The 17,695-nt window shown below is 44.0% G+C and overlaps 1 protein-coding gene across 6 annotated transcripts in view; it reads right to left on the bottom strand.

Moving 5' to 3' along the window:
- CAMKK1 (calcium/calmodulin dependent protein kinase kinase 1) overlaps positions 1 to 17,695 on the bottom strand; it is a 117,028-nt gene that overhangs the window by 35,543 nt on the left and 63,790 nt on the right. For all 6 annotated transcript variants that reach the window (XR_009759875.1, XR_009759874.1, XM_061605188.1 and 3 more), the window contains exons 5-9: positions 13,020 to 13,071; positions 12,292 to 12,428; positions 10,397 to 10,433; positions 8,799 to 8,820; positions 6,807 to 6,895 (exon numbers count right to left, since the gene is read on the bottom strand). Coding sequence is in view for 4 of the 6 variants with exons in the window: in XM_061605188.1 (XP_061461172.1) it covers positions 6,807 to 6,895; positions 8,799 to 8,820; positions 10,397 to 10,433; positions 12,292 to 12,428; positions 13,020 to 13,071 (337 nt within the window). In the remaining 2 variants the exon portion in view is untranslated. The remainder of the gene's footprint in view (positions 1 to 6,806; positions 6,896 to 8,798; positions 8,821 to 10,396; positions 10,434 to 12,291; positions 12,429 to 13,019; positions 13,072 to 17,695) is intronic.

The raw sequence follows: 17,695 nt of genomic DNA, 5'->3' as shown, positions 1-17,695 counted from the left end.
AATCACACACAAATTTCACTGGATACATGCTTTTCAAATTTCACAAAGCTGTCTGGAAAATCAGCAATGGTTGCAAGATGTAACAGAGCTCTCTCAGAGTTCATTGCTAGAGCCATGCTGCCTTTTCCCATTGTTGAAAATGAGGCATTTATTGATTTCGTAAATGTTGTGTGTCCAAGGTGGAATGTGCCATGTAGACAGCACTTTTCAAATGTTGCAGTTCCCGCTCTGCAACATGACATTGCACAGGAAATACATGCATCATTGAAAACTGCCAAGGCTGGTGTTGTACACTTCACCAGTGACTCATGGACTAGTAACCAGATTCTGTCCTACCTTTCTGTTACTGTGCAGTGGGTACAGGGGCGTCACTAGGGCGGTGCGGCAGGTGCGGGCCACACCGGGTGACACCACCAGACGGGGGTGACACCCAGAGCCGCCCCCCCAGGCACCGCCTAGGCACCAACGACAGCCTTCGCGTGCCGCGCCAGCTGCCTTCCTCGGCTGTTAGAAGGTGGAAGCGGTGGCAACGAGGCAGCGACGCGCTCCCGGGCCCTATCGTTCGGCCGCACTGTCCTAGAGGACGCGCATGCACACGATTGCTCACGGTCTCAGAGATCGGTTCTCAACGATGGAGTTGATTGGGAGCAATTCATTTTCCTCCCGGGGGAGAGCCTGAGGCTTCCTCCCCAATCAGAAATGAGCTCAAGGAAACATCAATTGCTGGAGCCGCACAGCGGGAAAGAGGAATAAGGCTAAAATGGAGGCCAGGGAAAGCAAGAAAGGAGACCAGCCTGGAGCAGAGCATTACTGGCAACGAATGAGCTTGAGGGGAGGAAAGAGGCAAAAAACAGGGGAGGACTTTTTGAGTGCCTTTTTTTTAAAGTCTACTCAGAAGTAAGTCCCATCGAGTTCAGTGGGACTTACTCCCAGGTAAGTGGAGTTGTTGTTGGTGTTATGTGCCTCCAAGTTGACTACGATTTATGGCGACCCTATGAATCAGCGACCTCCAAGAGCATCTGTCATGAACCACCCTGTTCAGATCTTGTAAGTTCAGGTCTGTGGCTCCCTTTATGGAATCAATCCATTTCTTGTTTGGCCTTCCTCTTTTCCAATTTCCTTCTCTTTTTCCAAGCATTATTATCTTTTCTAATGAATCATGTCTTCTCGTTATGTGTCCAAAGTAGGATAACCTCAGTTTCGTCATTTAAGCTTCTAGTGATAGTTCTGGTTTGAAGTGGAGTTAGGAGCGCCTAAAAACATGTGAGACTCTGTCAGGGAAGCTAGAGTGAGAAACGGACTGTCTAAATGGTTAATTCTAAAAAATTAAGCTTGTTTCACAAACTTAAATGGAGGTTAAGCCTCTTGCAATCTCAGACAAGGGAAAATTGCTGTTCGGAGAGAGGGCCAAAGGTGGCAGGGAAGGAGAAACGTTGTGAGGGGAGATAAGGGAGCGAGGAACCGCTTTTTCTGCTTCTTTTTCCAGCCTGGAACTGCAGTGCAAAATGTGAAAGCTGCGTGATGACTGCATTTCCATATTCATCTGAGAAATGTGAATCAGGCTGGTTCCCTTAAAGATGCAGACTGAATTATTATATTAATATTTAGCCGTTGCTTTCTTCGCAAACGCAATGCAAAGTGACTTACAATAATGAAAAACACTAACACCAATTGTAACAAATTTAACAATAACAATGATAATATTAAACGCCCCCCCCCCTAAGAACACATCAGAGCTGACAAGAGACAAAACCTTCCACACTAAACCGGTCACCTATCGCCTGAAGCAGAGCTTGGAAAAGTTACTTTTTTGAACTACAACTCCCATCAGCCCAATCCAGTGGCCATGCTGTCTGGGGCTGATGGGAATTATAGTTCAAAAAAGTAACTTTCCCAAGCTCTAGCCCTTCAAATTAAGGGCCAAAAGTTTTTGTCTGGTGCCTAAAAGTAGATAATGATGGTGCCAGGCATGTTCTGTGAGAGGAATAGGGGTCTCCTAAAAGCCCTGGGCCCCCTTTCCAGGATTCTTTGGGGGAAGCCGTGACTGTTCCAAGTGGAATCACTGGAATAAATGTATGGTGTGAATGTGGCCCTAGTGAATTTGAGGCAGAGGTGAGATTCGAACTGGGGACCTTCTGATTGACAGCTCAGTCTGATCACCATAATGTTACAGCTGCTCTTGACACGAGTGCGCACAGAGAATAACCCTGGGTTACTGATGTCAGAGCCGAGAAAAAGGCCGGCCGGCCATTGGAAGATATCTAAAACAAGTCCTCCTAGCATGTTTCCTTTTACAAACATCTTCAGAGCCAGCAGCCTGGGAACCACACACACACACAAGGGGAAGGAAAATGAACAAGCGAATGCACTTGAAACACATTAGCACATCATGCTGGCTGCTGAGAAGGTTCGCCGCATTATATTTGATCAGCGGAGTTGTCTGACGCAGTTCAAGGACAATGGGCATCGCATTGGAGACTCGCCTAACTATTAGCTTTGCATCAGAGCATCTGAAGTGGAGAAATGATTTAACGCCAGTGCTGCCTGAAGATGCTTCTAGGAACTGAAACGGACGCCTTCTGCATTTGAAATGTGTGCTGTGTCGCTAGGGGTGAAAGGCTCTGTCACCTTTGGTTATCTCATTTCTCCAGTCTTAAATTCAGCTCTCCTCATTTCCGCAGCAATTTGTGATTTTTTTTAAATGCTCACGAAAAATCTTACGCATTTTTGTGCAAATGTCTCCTAACACGCACATTTTTGTATGCAGATTTTTTTTTTGCAAGCAATCTCCCTTAACATGATGCAGTTTTGCCAGGTATTTTCACTCGTGTGTTCACTTTCATGCACACTTTCCTCTAACCTGTGCCTTTTTAAAACATTGGTTGGAGAGGCGCATCGCAAAAATTGGGTAAGTACAAATTTCAGATGCCTGTGCTCTGGCTCTCACACTGTTTTGGAAAGCGCAAATTTGATCAATCGCCGTTAAATGAGAACTGAATCCAATCGCTTTCCTCACCATATCCAGCACTGAGCTATGATATCTTTCCCAAGGGATGCTCTTATCTGTAGAGTTGCAAGACCTTTGAGTAACAAGCAACTACAATACCTGACAAAACACCTCTTCCGACACGAACCCACCCATACACTACGCTCAACATCTAAGGTCCTCCTCTGGGTGCCTACTCCGAGGGAAGCTTGGAGTATGGCAACAAGGGAGATGCCTTCTCAGTGGTGGCCCCCACATTATGGAATGATCGCCTAGATGAAGTTCGCCTGGCGCCAACATTGTTATCTTTCTGGCGCCAGATTAAGACTTTCCTTTTCTCCCAGGCATTCTAACATCATGTGCTGAGCTCTGACCTCAGGTCTTTCACCTTGTTTATCTGTGCTATATGGTTTTAAAACTGTATATTTGTTTTTAATGTTCAGTGTTCTTAATTTTTTTGTAAATCGCCCAGAGAACTTTGGCTACGCGGTGGAAAAAGTAGACAGAGGTTCCATCTGCACATACACATTTAAAGCAATATCATACCACTTTAAACCGTCATGGTTTTCCCCAAAGAATCCTGGGAACTGTAATGTGTTAAGAGCACTGAGAGTTGTTATGAGACCCCTATTCCCCACACAGAGCCACAATTCCCAGAGTTTCTGGAGAAAAGGGATTGTACCACCCTGGGAATTGTAGCTCTGTGAGGGGAATCGGGTCTCCTGACAACTCTCAGCACCCTTCACAAACTACAGTTCCCAGGATTCTTTGGAAGAAGCCATGCTGGTTTAGAATGGTATTAATACTGCTTTTAACGTATAAGTGCAGATGGGACCTGTCTACTTTTTCCACCCTGTGCACTGTTACACACAAGGCAAGAGGAACTGCTGACAGTCAGCACAGACAATTCTGAGTTAAACAGACCAAATCAACCAAAACTGGCTTCACAAGTTCACTGGTAATGTACAGCCTCATTCTCAGTACCCTAAAAAATACATGAACCAAAACATGGCCATACTTTGAAATTTGCACTTCCTTCTCTGGCCAAGCAACGTATACAAAAAAATGCATACATTAGCGGAAAGCATGAATAAAAATGAACACAGAAATGAAGCATACACAAATGCATTATTCTAGGGGAAACTCTGTTGCAAAAATGCGTACATGCGTCGGAATTGCACATGTGTACAACCAGGAGAAGTCTGCACTCAAACGCTGATGAATTGTCATGACAGCTCCTTTTTTTAAAAAATTGCAAACTGATGCAGAGAACGGAATTTTAGATTGGAAAAGAGAGAAACCAAAATTGACAGATGTGGCTCTCCCTAGGCAGAGCCCCCCTGCTAAGTAAACCAGATTGGAGCGTTAACCTTTAGACTGTGGCTGGATTCATCAAGGTGTTTTCCTTTAACGCTGAAGTTGGGGTGCAGCTAAGACTGGACTGTGACTGAAGGCAAACGCTTGCGATCGTAGCATTTGTAACCTGCCTGCGATTTAACCGCCTCCCCCGTTGCTCTTTCTAAACCCTCTTGTTGCACCAATAGATGAAAATGGCTCCCTAGAGGACGCTGCAAGCTCATCTCCACATTAACCACCATAGGTTTTCCTGGACGGAATCAATAAAGTTGTTAGAATTTGTAGTAAGGAAGCAGAGAAGGGAAAATCAATTCCTCTCCCTCCATCTCATCCTTGTCACATCAGCAAGAACGGTTTGAGCCTAGCAGGGTTTGGTTTTTTTATTCGCTGGTTTTAAAGCAGAGGTTCCCAAACTGTGGTCCACGGACCAGCAGCAGGCCGCGAGCTTTATTTCGGTGGTTCGCGGCATGCCCACGTTAAATCTTCCGATTGACTTTAACTGCATTTTACCGCTTCTTTAATTTCTAACACTGTATTTCATTGCATTACAGTTCCGAGTTTTGTGGAATGCACGTTGTAATGCAATAAAATACAACGTAAGAAATAAAAACAGCAGAAAAATAACAGTGAAAAATCATACAGCACCTGGCACAGATCCTAGTCTGCATCTATGTTGGAATTGTTTTTAAGATGCTTTTTAAAGATTTTTTTTTACAAAAAGGACTTTTTAAAAAATGATTTGTTTTTATGATGTCTTTGAAGATGTTTTGTTGATGCATTGTTTCTTTGCTGCCCTGGGCAACTTCTGGGAGGAAGGGCGGGAGAGAAATGTCGTCGTCATCATCATCATCAAGATCGTCAGCAATTTGTGTGTGTGTGTGTGAGTTTGGGAAAGGTAGTTTCTTAAGGGCACTGAGAGTTGTACAAAGACCCCAATTCCCCTTACAGAGCGACAATTCCCAGAGTGGTTTAACTATCGATCCCTCTTCCCAGAGAATTCTGGGAACTTTAGTTCTCCGAGGAAGGCTCGGAGGGTGGTGACAAGGGAGGGGGGCTTTTCAGTTGTGGCTCCCTATCTGTGGAATACGTTCCCCAGTAAGCTCTGCCTGGCGCCTTCACTGACATCTTGTCGGTGCCAGGTAAAGACTTACCTTTTCCCCCAGGTATTTGATAGACTGAGATGATGTTGTTTGTATTAGTGGGCTGCCAACACTTTCTGTGGCTGTGTTGGGGTGGCTGTTGTTTTATTGTTTTGTTTTTATGGTATGGCATATTTACTTTTGTTTTTAACAAAGCTGTATGTCACTTGGAGTCCTTAAGGTAACAAGCAACTAAATAATACTAATACCAAAGCTAAGTTCAAGGTTCTAGTTTTGGTGTGCAGAGCCCTATATGGCCGGGCACCAGGATACCTGAAAGACCATCTTGCCCCTTATATACCCAGCCGATCACTGCACTCTGCAGGTGAGGGCCTCCTGCAGATACCATCTTATCAGGAGGTCAGTTCTGCACAACAAGGAAAATGGACCTTTGGTGTGGTGGCACCTACCCTGTGGAATTCCCTCCCCTTAAATATTAGGCAGGAGCCATCTCTGTTATCTTTTCGGCGCCTATTGAAGACTTTCCTCTTTCAACAAGCCTTTTAAGGAGAGACCTTATCCCAGTCTGCTACTGAAGACCTTCCTCTTTCAACAAGCCTTTTAAGTTGAGATCTATCCCAGTCTGGGTCTGTGTTGGAATTGCTTTTTAATATGTTTTTTTAAAAAAACAACATTTTTTTAACCCTTTTAAAAAGATGATTTTAAAAAAAAAATGTTTTTAACGTTGTTTTGTTTTAATGTATTTTAAGGTCTTTTTATGATGTTTTAAAGCGTTTTTAGCGTTTCTGTTTGCCACCCTGGGCTCCTGCTGGGAGGAAGGGCAGGATATAAATCAAATAATAAATAAATAAATAAATAATGCTAATGCTAATACTATTATATTAATACTAATACTAATAGATCAACAGTCAGCTCTTGGTTTAAGATAGCTTCCTATGTCCCAGAGACCGTATGGAGGTGGGTGCATGGTTAGAGGCCACCAGAATTATGCTACAGCAACCTCACATATGTAGTGGTTAAGGTGTTGGACTATGACCTGGAAGACCAGGGTTCGAATCCCCACATAGCCATGAAGCTCACTGGGTGACCTTGGGCCAGTCACTGCCTCTCAGCCTCATGAAAACCCTCTTCGTAGGGTCGCCGTAAGTCGGAATCGACTTGAGGGCAGTACACATTACATTTCTGGAAGGGCCCAGAACATGTTCTGGGCTCCTTTAATAATAAATAAAATAATACTAAAGGAAATAAGCTGGCGAGCAGGTGCCTAGGCCTGCTCCAGAAGCACTTCTGGAGCTCCAGAACTCTGGCCATCCTGACCTGTTCTTGGTTGCAGTTCAGCAGGAAAGTTGTGTTTTGCTACTCACGGTATTCAATGCCCAGGACAATGTCCCTGAAGTAAAGCCGGGCCTGCTCTTCAGTGAAAGGCGTGTCGCACGGGACGTCCATGACAGGCCTAAAAACGGGAGAGAAAAAGCACAACGGAAGGCCTTTTCATAGACCACACAGGACAAATTTGGGCTTCGCAACAGAAGGACACGTTCAACGGAGTGGCGGAAGAGGGGCTCCTTTTCTGTGGTAAACATAGGAATCTGCCTTATACAGAGTCAGACCACTGGTACATCTAGCTCAATATCATCTACACTAACTGGCAGCAGCTCTCTGGGATTTCAGGCAGGAAGTCTCTCCCAGCCCTACCCAGAGATGCTGGGAAGTGAACCTGGGACCTTCTGCATGCAAGGCAAGTGCTCTTCCACTGAGCTATGGACCTTCCTCTATAAACCACCCAGACGATGGGATTCTCTCCCGAAGAAAGCTTGCCTGGTGCCTACACTGTTGCCCTTTCGGTGCTAAGCTGTGCCTTTTCTGTCCTTCAAAGGTTGATAAGAGCTTGTTATTTCAGTCCTTGCGGAGGGGCTGGTAGGTTCAGAACCCGAATCTGCTAGTTGATTTTAAGCTGCTATGATTTGTTTTGTATTTTATCAGGTCAGAACTTTTGCCTTCGGCTTTTAGGCTGGGTTGGATGTTGAAGATTCATCATGGGTTTTTTTATATTGTCATGTTTTCTTTTTATTTTGTACAACACCCAGAGAACTTGTTTTCTAAGGCACCTAACGCAGAGCCGCCCCTAGGCACCAGGAAGCGGGGCAGTTGCCCCGGGCCCTGTGCTTTGGGGGCCCACCGCGCTTGGCGATCTGCATATAAAAGCAGCAGCCGCGTCCTCCTCACGGCCGCAGTAGCGAGCTGAGGGGAGCGTAGAAACGAGCCGGGAGGAAAAGGTGCAGCAGCGGTTTGTTGACGGCCGCAGCAGCAAGCCGGGAAGGAGAAAACCTCACAGAGCGAAACGCTAAGCGAGTCTACAACAAAGGCTGCAAAAAAGGGACCTGCAGCTGAAAAATACAAAGCCGCCGGCGCCGCCAATAAAGGCTGCAAAAAAGGGAGCTACAGCCGCAAGCTCCTAGCAGCTGAAATACAAAGCCTCCGCCGCTGCCTGGAGGAAAGGATATATATAGAGAGAAAGAATGTGGGTGGCCCCCAACCATGCTTTTGCCCCGGGCCCCACACATACTAAGGGAGAGCCTGACCTAACGGATATAATAATAAACTGAATAGTGTCCTTCACACTAGCAGAAAAATAAATTTTATACCCAGTTAGTCCACATTCTGTGCCAAGCAAAGCTGGATTCTGCAGCCAGAACACATTCTGCAATGGGCGTAATTTTCGTTGAAATTTTGCGTAATTTAAACTGCATACCCCCCCCCCACACTCACACACATTCAGTTAGGTTCTGCAAGTCTAACTTGGACCAAGGACCAAGTGTTTAGTGTGAATAAACACATTTTTGTATGGTGTTTTGACTACTGTATAGTTTTCAGAGCAATTTCCCCCAATATCATGCATTTTTGCATGCTATTTATGAACACATTTTTACACACATTTCCCCCTAATATATGTAATTTTGTAAACATTGTATTGTAAACAATGTTTTGTAAACACTGTTTGGTTGGAGGGCTGCATTGCAAAATTCTGAGGAGTGCAAATTTCAAAGGGTGGCTGGTTTCTGTTCTTATCTTGTTTCAGAAAGTACAAATTTGATAGATTCGACTTTAAATGTGAACTGAATCAAATTTCTCTCCTGTCCCTAGCCACTATGTCTCCAATATCGGAGACAGTTTGCAGCTGAATACCAGCTGCTAGCAATCACAAGTGGGGAGAGTTGCTCTCGCACTCAGGTCCTGCTTGTGGGCTTCCCATCACAGCATCTGGTTGGCTACTGGGAGAACAGGATACTGGAATAGGTGGGCCACTGGCCGGATCCGGCAGCCAGGCTCTTCCTATGCCTACACAAACCACTTACCCTTTCCGCAGGAGGTCAAACACTGGAAGAGACAAAAAGGGGAGAAGAATTAGGTCTGCTGCCTGATTAAATATCTTACTTAATTAATCATCTGCCTTTTAGCTAATCGAGGCTTGCGATGCCGTGCAGACAATGACATTGAACTCAGTGCAAGGTAGTCCTAAGTAAAACATGTGCAGGATTGTGCGGTGACTAAATTTAAAGACATTTACATATCGCCTAATCGCCATATAGGTTCCTTTTTTTAAAAAAAAATCATCCATCTGTCAAATTTTATAGTCTAGCTTACTCTCACACAACACAGTTGCACAGATATAAAACAAATTACCAATATCATCTAATATTAACACCAAAACGCAGTTACAGTATATCCAAAATCCTAACAGAGGTCATTAATTCTGGAATTAAAAAAAAAAACTCTGAAGAGAACAACCCACTAAAAGAAATTATTGCTATCTCTTTCTCTATGTGATGTGAAGCATTATCTGATAAGAACACATTGTTTTACTAGGAAGCACACATTTGTAGTACCAGATACAGGCATGTACTCTTCGGAAAGTCATCACGGAAGGAACAGTTGCATGTATATCATCCTGATACCAAATGACAACAATGTATGTGTTGCCAGTTAAATTTCTGGACAGAGAGAAGATGGTAATAACTGAGACACAGTGAACTCAGATACTGAATACCTAAGGATATAGGTGGCTTTCTGAGATGCTGGAGAAAAGTAAGGTAATTTAAATCTGAACAGAAAAAAACCACCATCATTTTAGAACCACCACCATCGTTAACAGTTACTTTAGTTGTTGTTCCTTTTTGCAGTAATGCTGCAGAATCGAAAGAGCTCCGGAACCACTAAACCAAATGAAAATGGAGCATGCTTAATTTATTGTTTTATTTATGACTGTTCTTAAATTTACATCCCATTCTTCCTCCCAGAAGGAGACAAGGTGGCACGGAAAGCCGGCTGACTGTTCCGGGGGTGGGGTGAAAATGGAAAACTGGGAGTGGGGATTGGAACGGAGCATCCTGGGAAAAGACGTCGTTGCTGGCTGGAACCCTGAATAGCAGCACTCTGCAATGCAACATCTTGTTGCCAATCCTGCTTCTATAAAACTACCAGCAAGCTAAGATGCGGAGTTGTGACAGCGACTGAGAAACCAAGTGGAGGTTTCAGCACGCTTGGGGGGAGCACCAAGGTTTGTAGAAGTAAAAGAAAAAATCTTTAGGAGGTAAAAACCCTGAGGGAGTGACCTCTACCTGGCCTCTCCTCCCCTCCCCCCCCCCCAAAAAAAGCAGAATGTGGATTAAGCATGAAGAATGTGACTGTCTGCTGAGGGAGGAATCAGAAAATGGGAGGAGTTACCTGAAAGGAGGCATGGCTGTCTGGCTAGGGCAAATGAGCAGGGCTACTCTACGCTGCAACATTTTGTTGCAGGTCCCACTTGTGCTAACGAAGTTGGAGCTGATTTGCCTCACCTGATCACACATTTCGTTTTGCATTTTGCTCTTCTGCTTTCAGAACACATGCAAAAGTTTGCTCACAAATAACTAGCACCAAATAACTACATTTTTTTAAACAGAGAATTGCTTACCCATGTACAGATTGTCTTCTGTGGGGTCATCTAGTACCTGGAAAGAAAAGAGATTTAATCCAACCTTAGGGCATCCTTTCTCTGCTGCCTGAGAAGGAGCACAGGCTGAGATTCAGCCACATAAACACAGATCTGCTCTAAAAAAGGTAAAGGCAAAGGTGTCCCCGCACTTGTAGTACGAGTCGCTTCCGACTCTTAGGGTGACGTCTTGCAACGTTTACTAGGCAGACCTTATATATGGGGTGGGTTTGCCAGTTCCTTCCCCGGCCTTTCTTTACCCCCCAGCGTGTGCCGGGTACTCATTTTACCGACCACGGATGGATGGAAGGCTGAGTGGACCTCGACCCCTTTTACCGGAGATTCGACTTTCTCCTTCCGCTGGAATCGAACTCCGGCCGTGAGCAGAGCTTTGGCTGCGTTACCGCCACTTACCACTCTGTGCCACGGAGGATTCTAAATCTAGTGCTGGAAGGCTGAATGCTACGGATTGATTAGTGAGGGCAAATCCCTCTAAAATCACATAGTTCTCTGAGCAGATACATATATAAGGTAAAAGTGTCCCCGCACTTATAGTGCGAGTCATTTCCGACTCTTAGGGTGATGTCTTGCGACGTTTACTAGGCAGACCGTATATATGGGATGGGATTGCCAGTTCCTTCCCCAGCCTTTCTTTACCCCCCAGCGTATGCCGGGTACTCATTTTACCGACCACAGATGGATGGAAGGCTGAGTGGACCTCGACCCCTTTTACGAGAGATTCGACTTCCTCCTTCCATTGGAATCAAACTTAAATGTCCTCAGAGGAGCCCGGGAATCATCTGATGAAGGTGTTGAAAGCTATTGCCAAATGCATTTTTAAGCAACTCTTATTTTGTGGTGTGGTACCGAATAAACTATCTAGGCTATATTCACACACCAATTTGTTGAAAAAGGAACTGGTCACCAGATTCGGCATCATAAAAACGTATCGGTGATAACTGAAAGGTCACCACCTATTTTCAACTACAGATCTTGCAAAAAAATCACATTCAACCTTATGCAACGCCCTGAGTACTAATTTCAGTCCTGGCTCATGTAGTAGTGAGTTGCATTCAACTAAATTCTACTCAGAGTAGACCTATGTTAGTCATGTCCAGTAGTTTATCACACTGGAGAGCCAGCGTGGTATAGTGGTTAGCATACTGAACTTGAACCTGGGGAGACCAGGGTTCGAATCCCCGCTCGGCCATGATGCTCATTGGGTGACCTTGGGTCACTCATGGCCTCTCACCCTAACCTACCTCACAGGGTTGTTGTGAGGATAAAAGGGAGAGGGGGAGGATCACTTGGTACACCACCTTGAGCTCCTTGGAGGAAAAGTGGGATAGAAATGCAATAATTAAATAAATAGATAAGTAATAAAATTTAAAACGTTTGCAAAAATGTTCAAGGGGCGTTAAAAACAGGGTATTTAACCCTTCCCTCTTTAGATAGCATTGCCTTTCAATCCTTTTCTTTTCTTCCCCACACAAAATGGCAAAGGATGTGGGAGAGAGAGAGAGATCATGATCAGAAGTGTGGTGTAGTGGTTAGAGCACTGGTCTGGGACCTGGGAGACCAGGGTTCAAATCCCCACTCAAATCCCACCCAACAGAGTAGACCTACTTTAGCCATGTCCATTCATTTATCATACTAGAGAACCAGTGTGGTGTAGCGGTTACCATGTTGGACTAGAACCTGGGAGACCAGGGTTCGAAAGCCCGCATGGCCACAAAGCCCAGGGTAACTTTCAGCCCGCCTAACCTACCTCACAGGGTTGTTGTGAGGATGAAATCAGGAGGGGGAGAACCATGTGTGCACGCCACCTTGAGCTCCTGAGAGGAAAGGGGGGATATCAACGTAACAAACGCACAAACCTCAATCAGCTTGACAATGTTGATGTGGTCTAGTTTCTTTAAGATGGCTATTTCCTGGTAAATCCGATCAAGCGGGGCCATTGGCTTTGGCTGCCCACCAGCAGCAGCCGCTTTTGACCCTCGAGGTGGAGGCCGGCCTTTGGCAAGGAGACAAGAAGGTACAAGAAGGACCAGTTCATGTGTTAATTAGGAGTAGCGTCCACACATAGCTGTCCTCACAAAGCAAAGACTCAGCGTTTCGCATCTATGAAATGACATTGCAGAAACGGCCACAGCAGAGAGGTATGAGCCACGCTTCCACTCCTCTTGCTGTGCCCGTGCATACTCTCCCAGTGTGCGAAGGATGCAGGTGAGGGCATGCACTCCTCCGCCCTCCACAGACAGGCAACCTCTGGAAGGGCTGCCGAGAAGGGAACGCAGCTCTTGGGCTGCATAATGTTCCCCACCCGTGATTTATGCATAGAAAATTAATGACACCTTTTTTTTTTTTACATATAGACACACACATAGATAAACTCTGGATATGCATTTGTCGACTACTCCCCATCTGTGCTATACTCTGCTTTACTAAATCAATAAAGATTTCCCTTTTTTAAAAAAAGGATCAAGTAGCAAGTAAGCCTGAGATGTTGAAGACCAGCTGCCTGTCAGAGCAGGCAATATGGGGCCCAAATGACACGTTGGCTGACCTGGATTGGCTGATCCGGAAAAAAAGCACCGATACTTACGTGGAAATCCGTATTGTTTCAATAGCTTCTTTTTGGAGAGGACTTTCATGGCCTGTGGAAATGCGATGTTATAAAAATCAAGTAGGTTTCAGGACTTGCATTTTAAAATAACGAAGTTTGCATGAAAATTTCATTTTTGCATGCCGTTTTGCCTAATGTGTGCATTTTCCCAAGGAATTTCGCTAATACAGTGCAGTTTTGTACATTTTCATGAACACGGACACTTTTTGTATCCCCTTTACCTTAAAACAAGCCCTTCTGTATTCATTTTTTTCCTGGCAGGAAACATCAGAGGAGTGACAATTCTGAAGGATGCCTGCATATTGGTTCCTGAAGTGCAGATTAGGCAAAACTGAATGAAATTTCTCCCCAAACCTTACCTGAGTTTCAGAACAGCCAGGGAAAGAAGAGTTGCCTTCATCACTGGCTGAGCAAGCTGTGACTACTGAGTCTCACTCCCTTGCTCAAGAGGACCTCAATGGGAGCCTGCTACATGGTTTGACACCACAGAAGACAAAGAACAGAGCATTTGCCAACAGAAGTGTAGCCCCTTACAAGGATTGGTGAAGAGGCGTTTTATTTATTGAGCACATAATATGTAAACTCTTTATACACTTTATAGTATGGGTTTATTAAATGTGATATGTTTGTTATTTAATTATTATGCATGTAAACCTCATATATCTTTGTCTGAGGCGCTTCTGCAGGCTTCCACCCCCAAGGAGGCTCGGAGGGTGGCAACAAGGGAGAAGCCCCTTTCAGTTGTGGTTCCCATCTGTGGAATGCTCATCCCAGTGAGGTCCGCCTGGCGCCTTCCTTGAAATCTCTTTGGCCCCTCCTAGACTTAACTTTCCCTCCAGGCTTTTGATAGATCGAAATGATGTTGGGCTGTTATTACTGTGCTACCAAAACTTGGCTCGGTTGTTTGTTCATATTTACATTTACATATTTACATTTACGTTTTTAACGTGTTGTAAGTTGCTTGGAGACCTGTGGGTAACAAATGACTGACAAATCTATTTATTTATTTATTACTAGCATGTATTAGTCGCTTTTTTTCAACAATAGAACTCAAAGCGACTTACAAAAAGGAAGCAAGAACGCAAGAACTGAAATAGCTTGCAACAAAAGCAAACAGTTGCAAAACAATTTCAAGCCTAATAAGTCTAATAATACTATATAATATAGATTCAAGTTGCTAGGAACTGTGTTCAGTTAAACTTTTTACCCTCGATGAACATTTTTATACACTTTGCTAATTTTTGTACCGCATGCGGTATAGTACTGCCAGGCAGAGGTTGCTACAGTTCACACGCGATGGCATTGGAGTGTTTATTACGTTGGTCATTAATTGATGTTTTAATGACTGGTACTTTGTTTTATGACGACTTTGAAAGGTTATAATGTTCATATAATCAAAAAGTTATTAGCTGGATTTTTGTGTTATGTCTTGCAATGATTTAGTATTTGATTGGTATCGTCATGATGGATTGATTTGCACATTTGTTCTGTTGTGAGCTGCGTTGAGCATATTTATATGCAAAAGTGGCATACAAATTTTAACCATTATCATCACTGGAGATTCTGCCTGAATTAGTATTCCTGATGCTACATTTGAGTGTTATTGATCTCTTGGTATCTCCCGCCCCTAAAAAGATCTTATGTTATATTTATTTTTATTTATTATTTGATTTATACCCCATCCTTCCTCCCAGTAGGAGCTCAGGGCAGCATTTCACTTAGTATACACATCTTCATATGTTTACATGTTTTAGTATGTTTATATCACTGAGTTATTCTTTTCAATATCTGTTTTTAATTTGTCTTTTTTTTTGTATACAAACAGTGCTTTTGAGGTGTATATGAATCTGGAAAACAAAGCAAACTGCATACATTTTCTAAGGCAGTGGTTCCTAAAATGTTTTTTTCCCCATTCGAAAATTGCTCAAGGTCTTGATGGACCACTTCACGATTTGTTTTGCCTGTTGTAGCCATTGCAAAGCACTGTGCTAGATGCCGTACGATTTTAACTGCATTTTAATTGCCTCCTTTATTTCTTACATATTGTATTTTATTGTACTCCGGAAAATTCCAATTGCAATACCAAGAAAGAAAAGAAGCAATCAAAATTAAAAATCACTATGAATATTTAATGCGATGAATGTGCCTTCTGCATCTTCAACCACAAGTCCACAAAGATGGCACCACGTGACTTAAGCCTGCAGACCACTGGTAGGCCACAAACCACAGTTTGGGAACCCTTGACCTAATGATGATTGCATTTCTCTCTAGCTCATTTCCCAAGTTGTTCAGGGCATGCCCCCCCTCCATTATCTTTGATCATCGCTACAACCCTGTAAGGTAGGTTTAGCGGAGAGATTAGGACCTGCCCAAGGTCACCCAGTGAGCTTCATGAGCAAGCCTTGGGCTCCTGCTGGGAGGAAGGACGGGATACAAATTAAATAATAAATAAATAAGCTTGAATTTGTGCGTACACCCCCAAAGTCCAATTATGATGCTATATATACTGGCCCTGTTCATAACGCATATATGGTATTCTGCTCTTGTTAATCAAGGGCCGGAGCTCAGGAGTTAAGCATCTGATAAAATAAAGCCTGTCACTTCACTTGTAACCATTTCCTCCTCTTATTCTGGAAGCAGCAAAGAACATGATAGGCAGGGGCAAGCGAAAAATAAAGACCCAGCATATTGTCTGGCGGAGGAGACGTGAACTGTTCCCAGTTGTCAGGATTTTAGAAGGGTTCTGGGTAATTGGTGGTACGCATTGCATTTCCATGAAATGTCCCCATCGCCCACTTGACAGCTCTCATCAAGGTGCATTGTCATTGCACCGTTCCGCGAAGCAGCAATGCACAGAACGTGTAATCTATTTCAGTTTGAAAAGCTGCCTGTCAATCAAGAAGCGCACGGGAGAGCTACCCAGCCATTAGCTCATTATGCAATTTGAAGCCATTTCTCATACAGAGCCTTATGAATTACCCATCCCCTCCTTCCCTTCCCCTTTCTCCTGCAGGAAATCTGGACGGTTCCATGTTGTTGACGTTCACCAGTGTGCTAGCTCAGAAAAATAAAAAAGCAAGAGGCAATTCTTCTAAGATGTTCGGACAAGGTCCAGGGCCAAGCACAGGAGTGATGCAGTCGAGAGCCATGAAGCGTTCTTCCAACTTTCTTTTTTAATTGAAAAGCAGCAGAGGAGTAAGAGTGGATCAGAGCAGTAGGCATTAGAGGACAGGAAGATCACAGAAACACAGGGCTGTATCCAATTGAGTGTTACTCAGAGGAGACCCATTGAAATTAATGGGTCCAAGTTAGTCATGTTCATTGTTTTCACAGGGTTTACTCTGAGTAGGGCTAGCATGGAATACAACCCTTAGAGTTGGAGGGTGCCTCGTAGGTAGGGATGGGAAAATATGTCATTTTCTGGTTTCATCTCTCATTTGTGCAGTCTCCACATTACTACAATTTCTACAGGCCCCCTCTCCAATGAGTTTCCGCCGGGCCGTGAAGACCTGGCTCTTCAGGCAGGCCTTTGGGGTGGGTTAGATTTTATCATTATCGCTTTTAGATTTTAATGTTATTGTATTGGTGTTGTCATTTTGTGTCATTGTGTTCATTTTGTACGTCGCCCAGAGTGGCTGGATGGCCAGTCAGATGGGCGACTAAGAAATCCAATAAATTAAATTAAATTAAATTCTACATCAGTTTGTGGTGTGTTTTTTTTTTTAAGTCCTCATGAAAATTCTTCAGCATTTGAATGCAAATGTCTCCTAATAAACACTTTTTTTGTGCGCAGGTTTGACTGACGTACACGTTTTTTGCAAGCAATTTTCCCTAATACAATGCATTTTTATATAATAAATAAATAACGCATTCATTTTTATGCACCTCCTACCTCTATGCACCTTGTTTGGTCAGAGAAGTCTGCATTGCAAAATTCAGATAAGTGTAAATTTCAAACGATGGCTGTGTTCCTGTCGTCGGACTGTTTCGGAAAGTGCAAATTTGATCAATTCGGTTTGAAATGCTAATGGACTGAATTTCTCCTCCAACAGTAGCCGCCGCCAGTGAAAATGTGATTGTGCACACCGTGCGTATGTTGGCTCTTGTAGGCTTGTTTAAATGTTCAACAGGTGCTGAAGGCTACACACGCACCCACTTGCATTTTGAGGTGCTCTACTTCACCTCTAGGAAATGCATGGTAACGTAGCCCAGCACCAAAGAGGCTAGGAGATCCTTACGGTGTCTATGTTTCTGGGCCAAATGGGGCCCTTCTGCCCATGGGAGGGGATGGCAAATTTGTATCCCTGAGAAATGAACGAAACCAAGACACACAAAGATGCCATGGGAGATGAAAGACAGCTGACTTGTGATGACAGAAGAGGTCAGAGGGACTACGCACCAGCTGAGTCACGTGCCTGGGAGACCAGGGCTCAAATACCCGCTCAGCCATGAAGCTTGCTGGGTGATCTCAGGCCAGTCATTCCCTCTCAACTTAACCTACCTCACAGGATTGTTGTGAGGATAAAATGGAGAGGGAGGAGAGCCATGCAGGCTACCTTGAGCTCCTGGAGGAAAGGTGGGATACAAATGAAATTAATGCATTTATTATGTCGCTTTGAGGCTCTTACATTGTATAAAGCCGCTGAAATGCAAAA

The sequence above is a fragment of the Rhineura floridana genome, chromosome 21 (assembly GCF_030035675.1).
Source record: "Rhineura floridana isolate rRhiFlo1 chromosome 21, rRhiFlo1.hap2, whole genome shotgun sequence".
NCBI classification, from domain to species: domain Eukaryota; kingdom Metazoa; phylum Chordata; class Lepidosauria; order Squamata; family Rhineuridae; genus Rhineura; species Rhineura floridana.
This window is presented reverse-complemented; position numbering and strand designations above follow the sequence as displayed.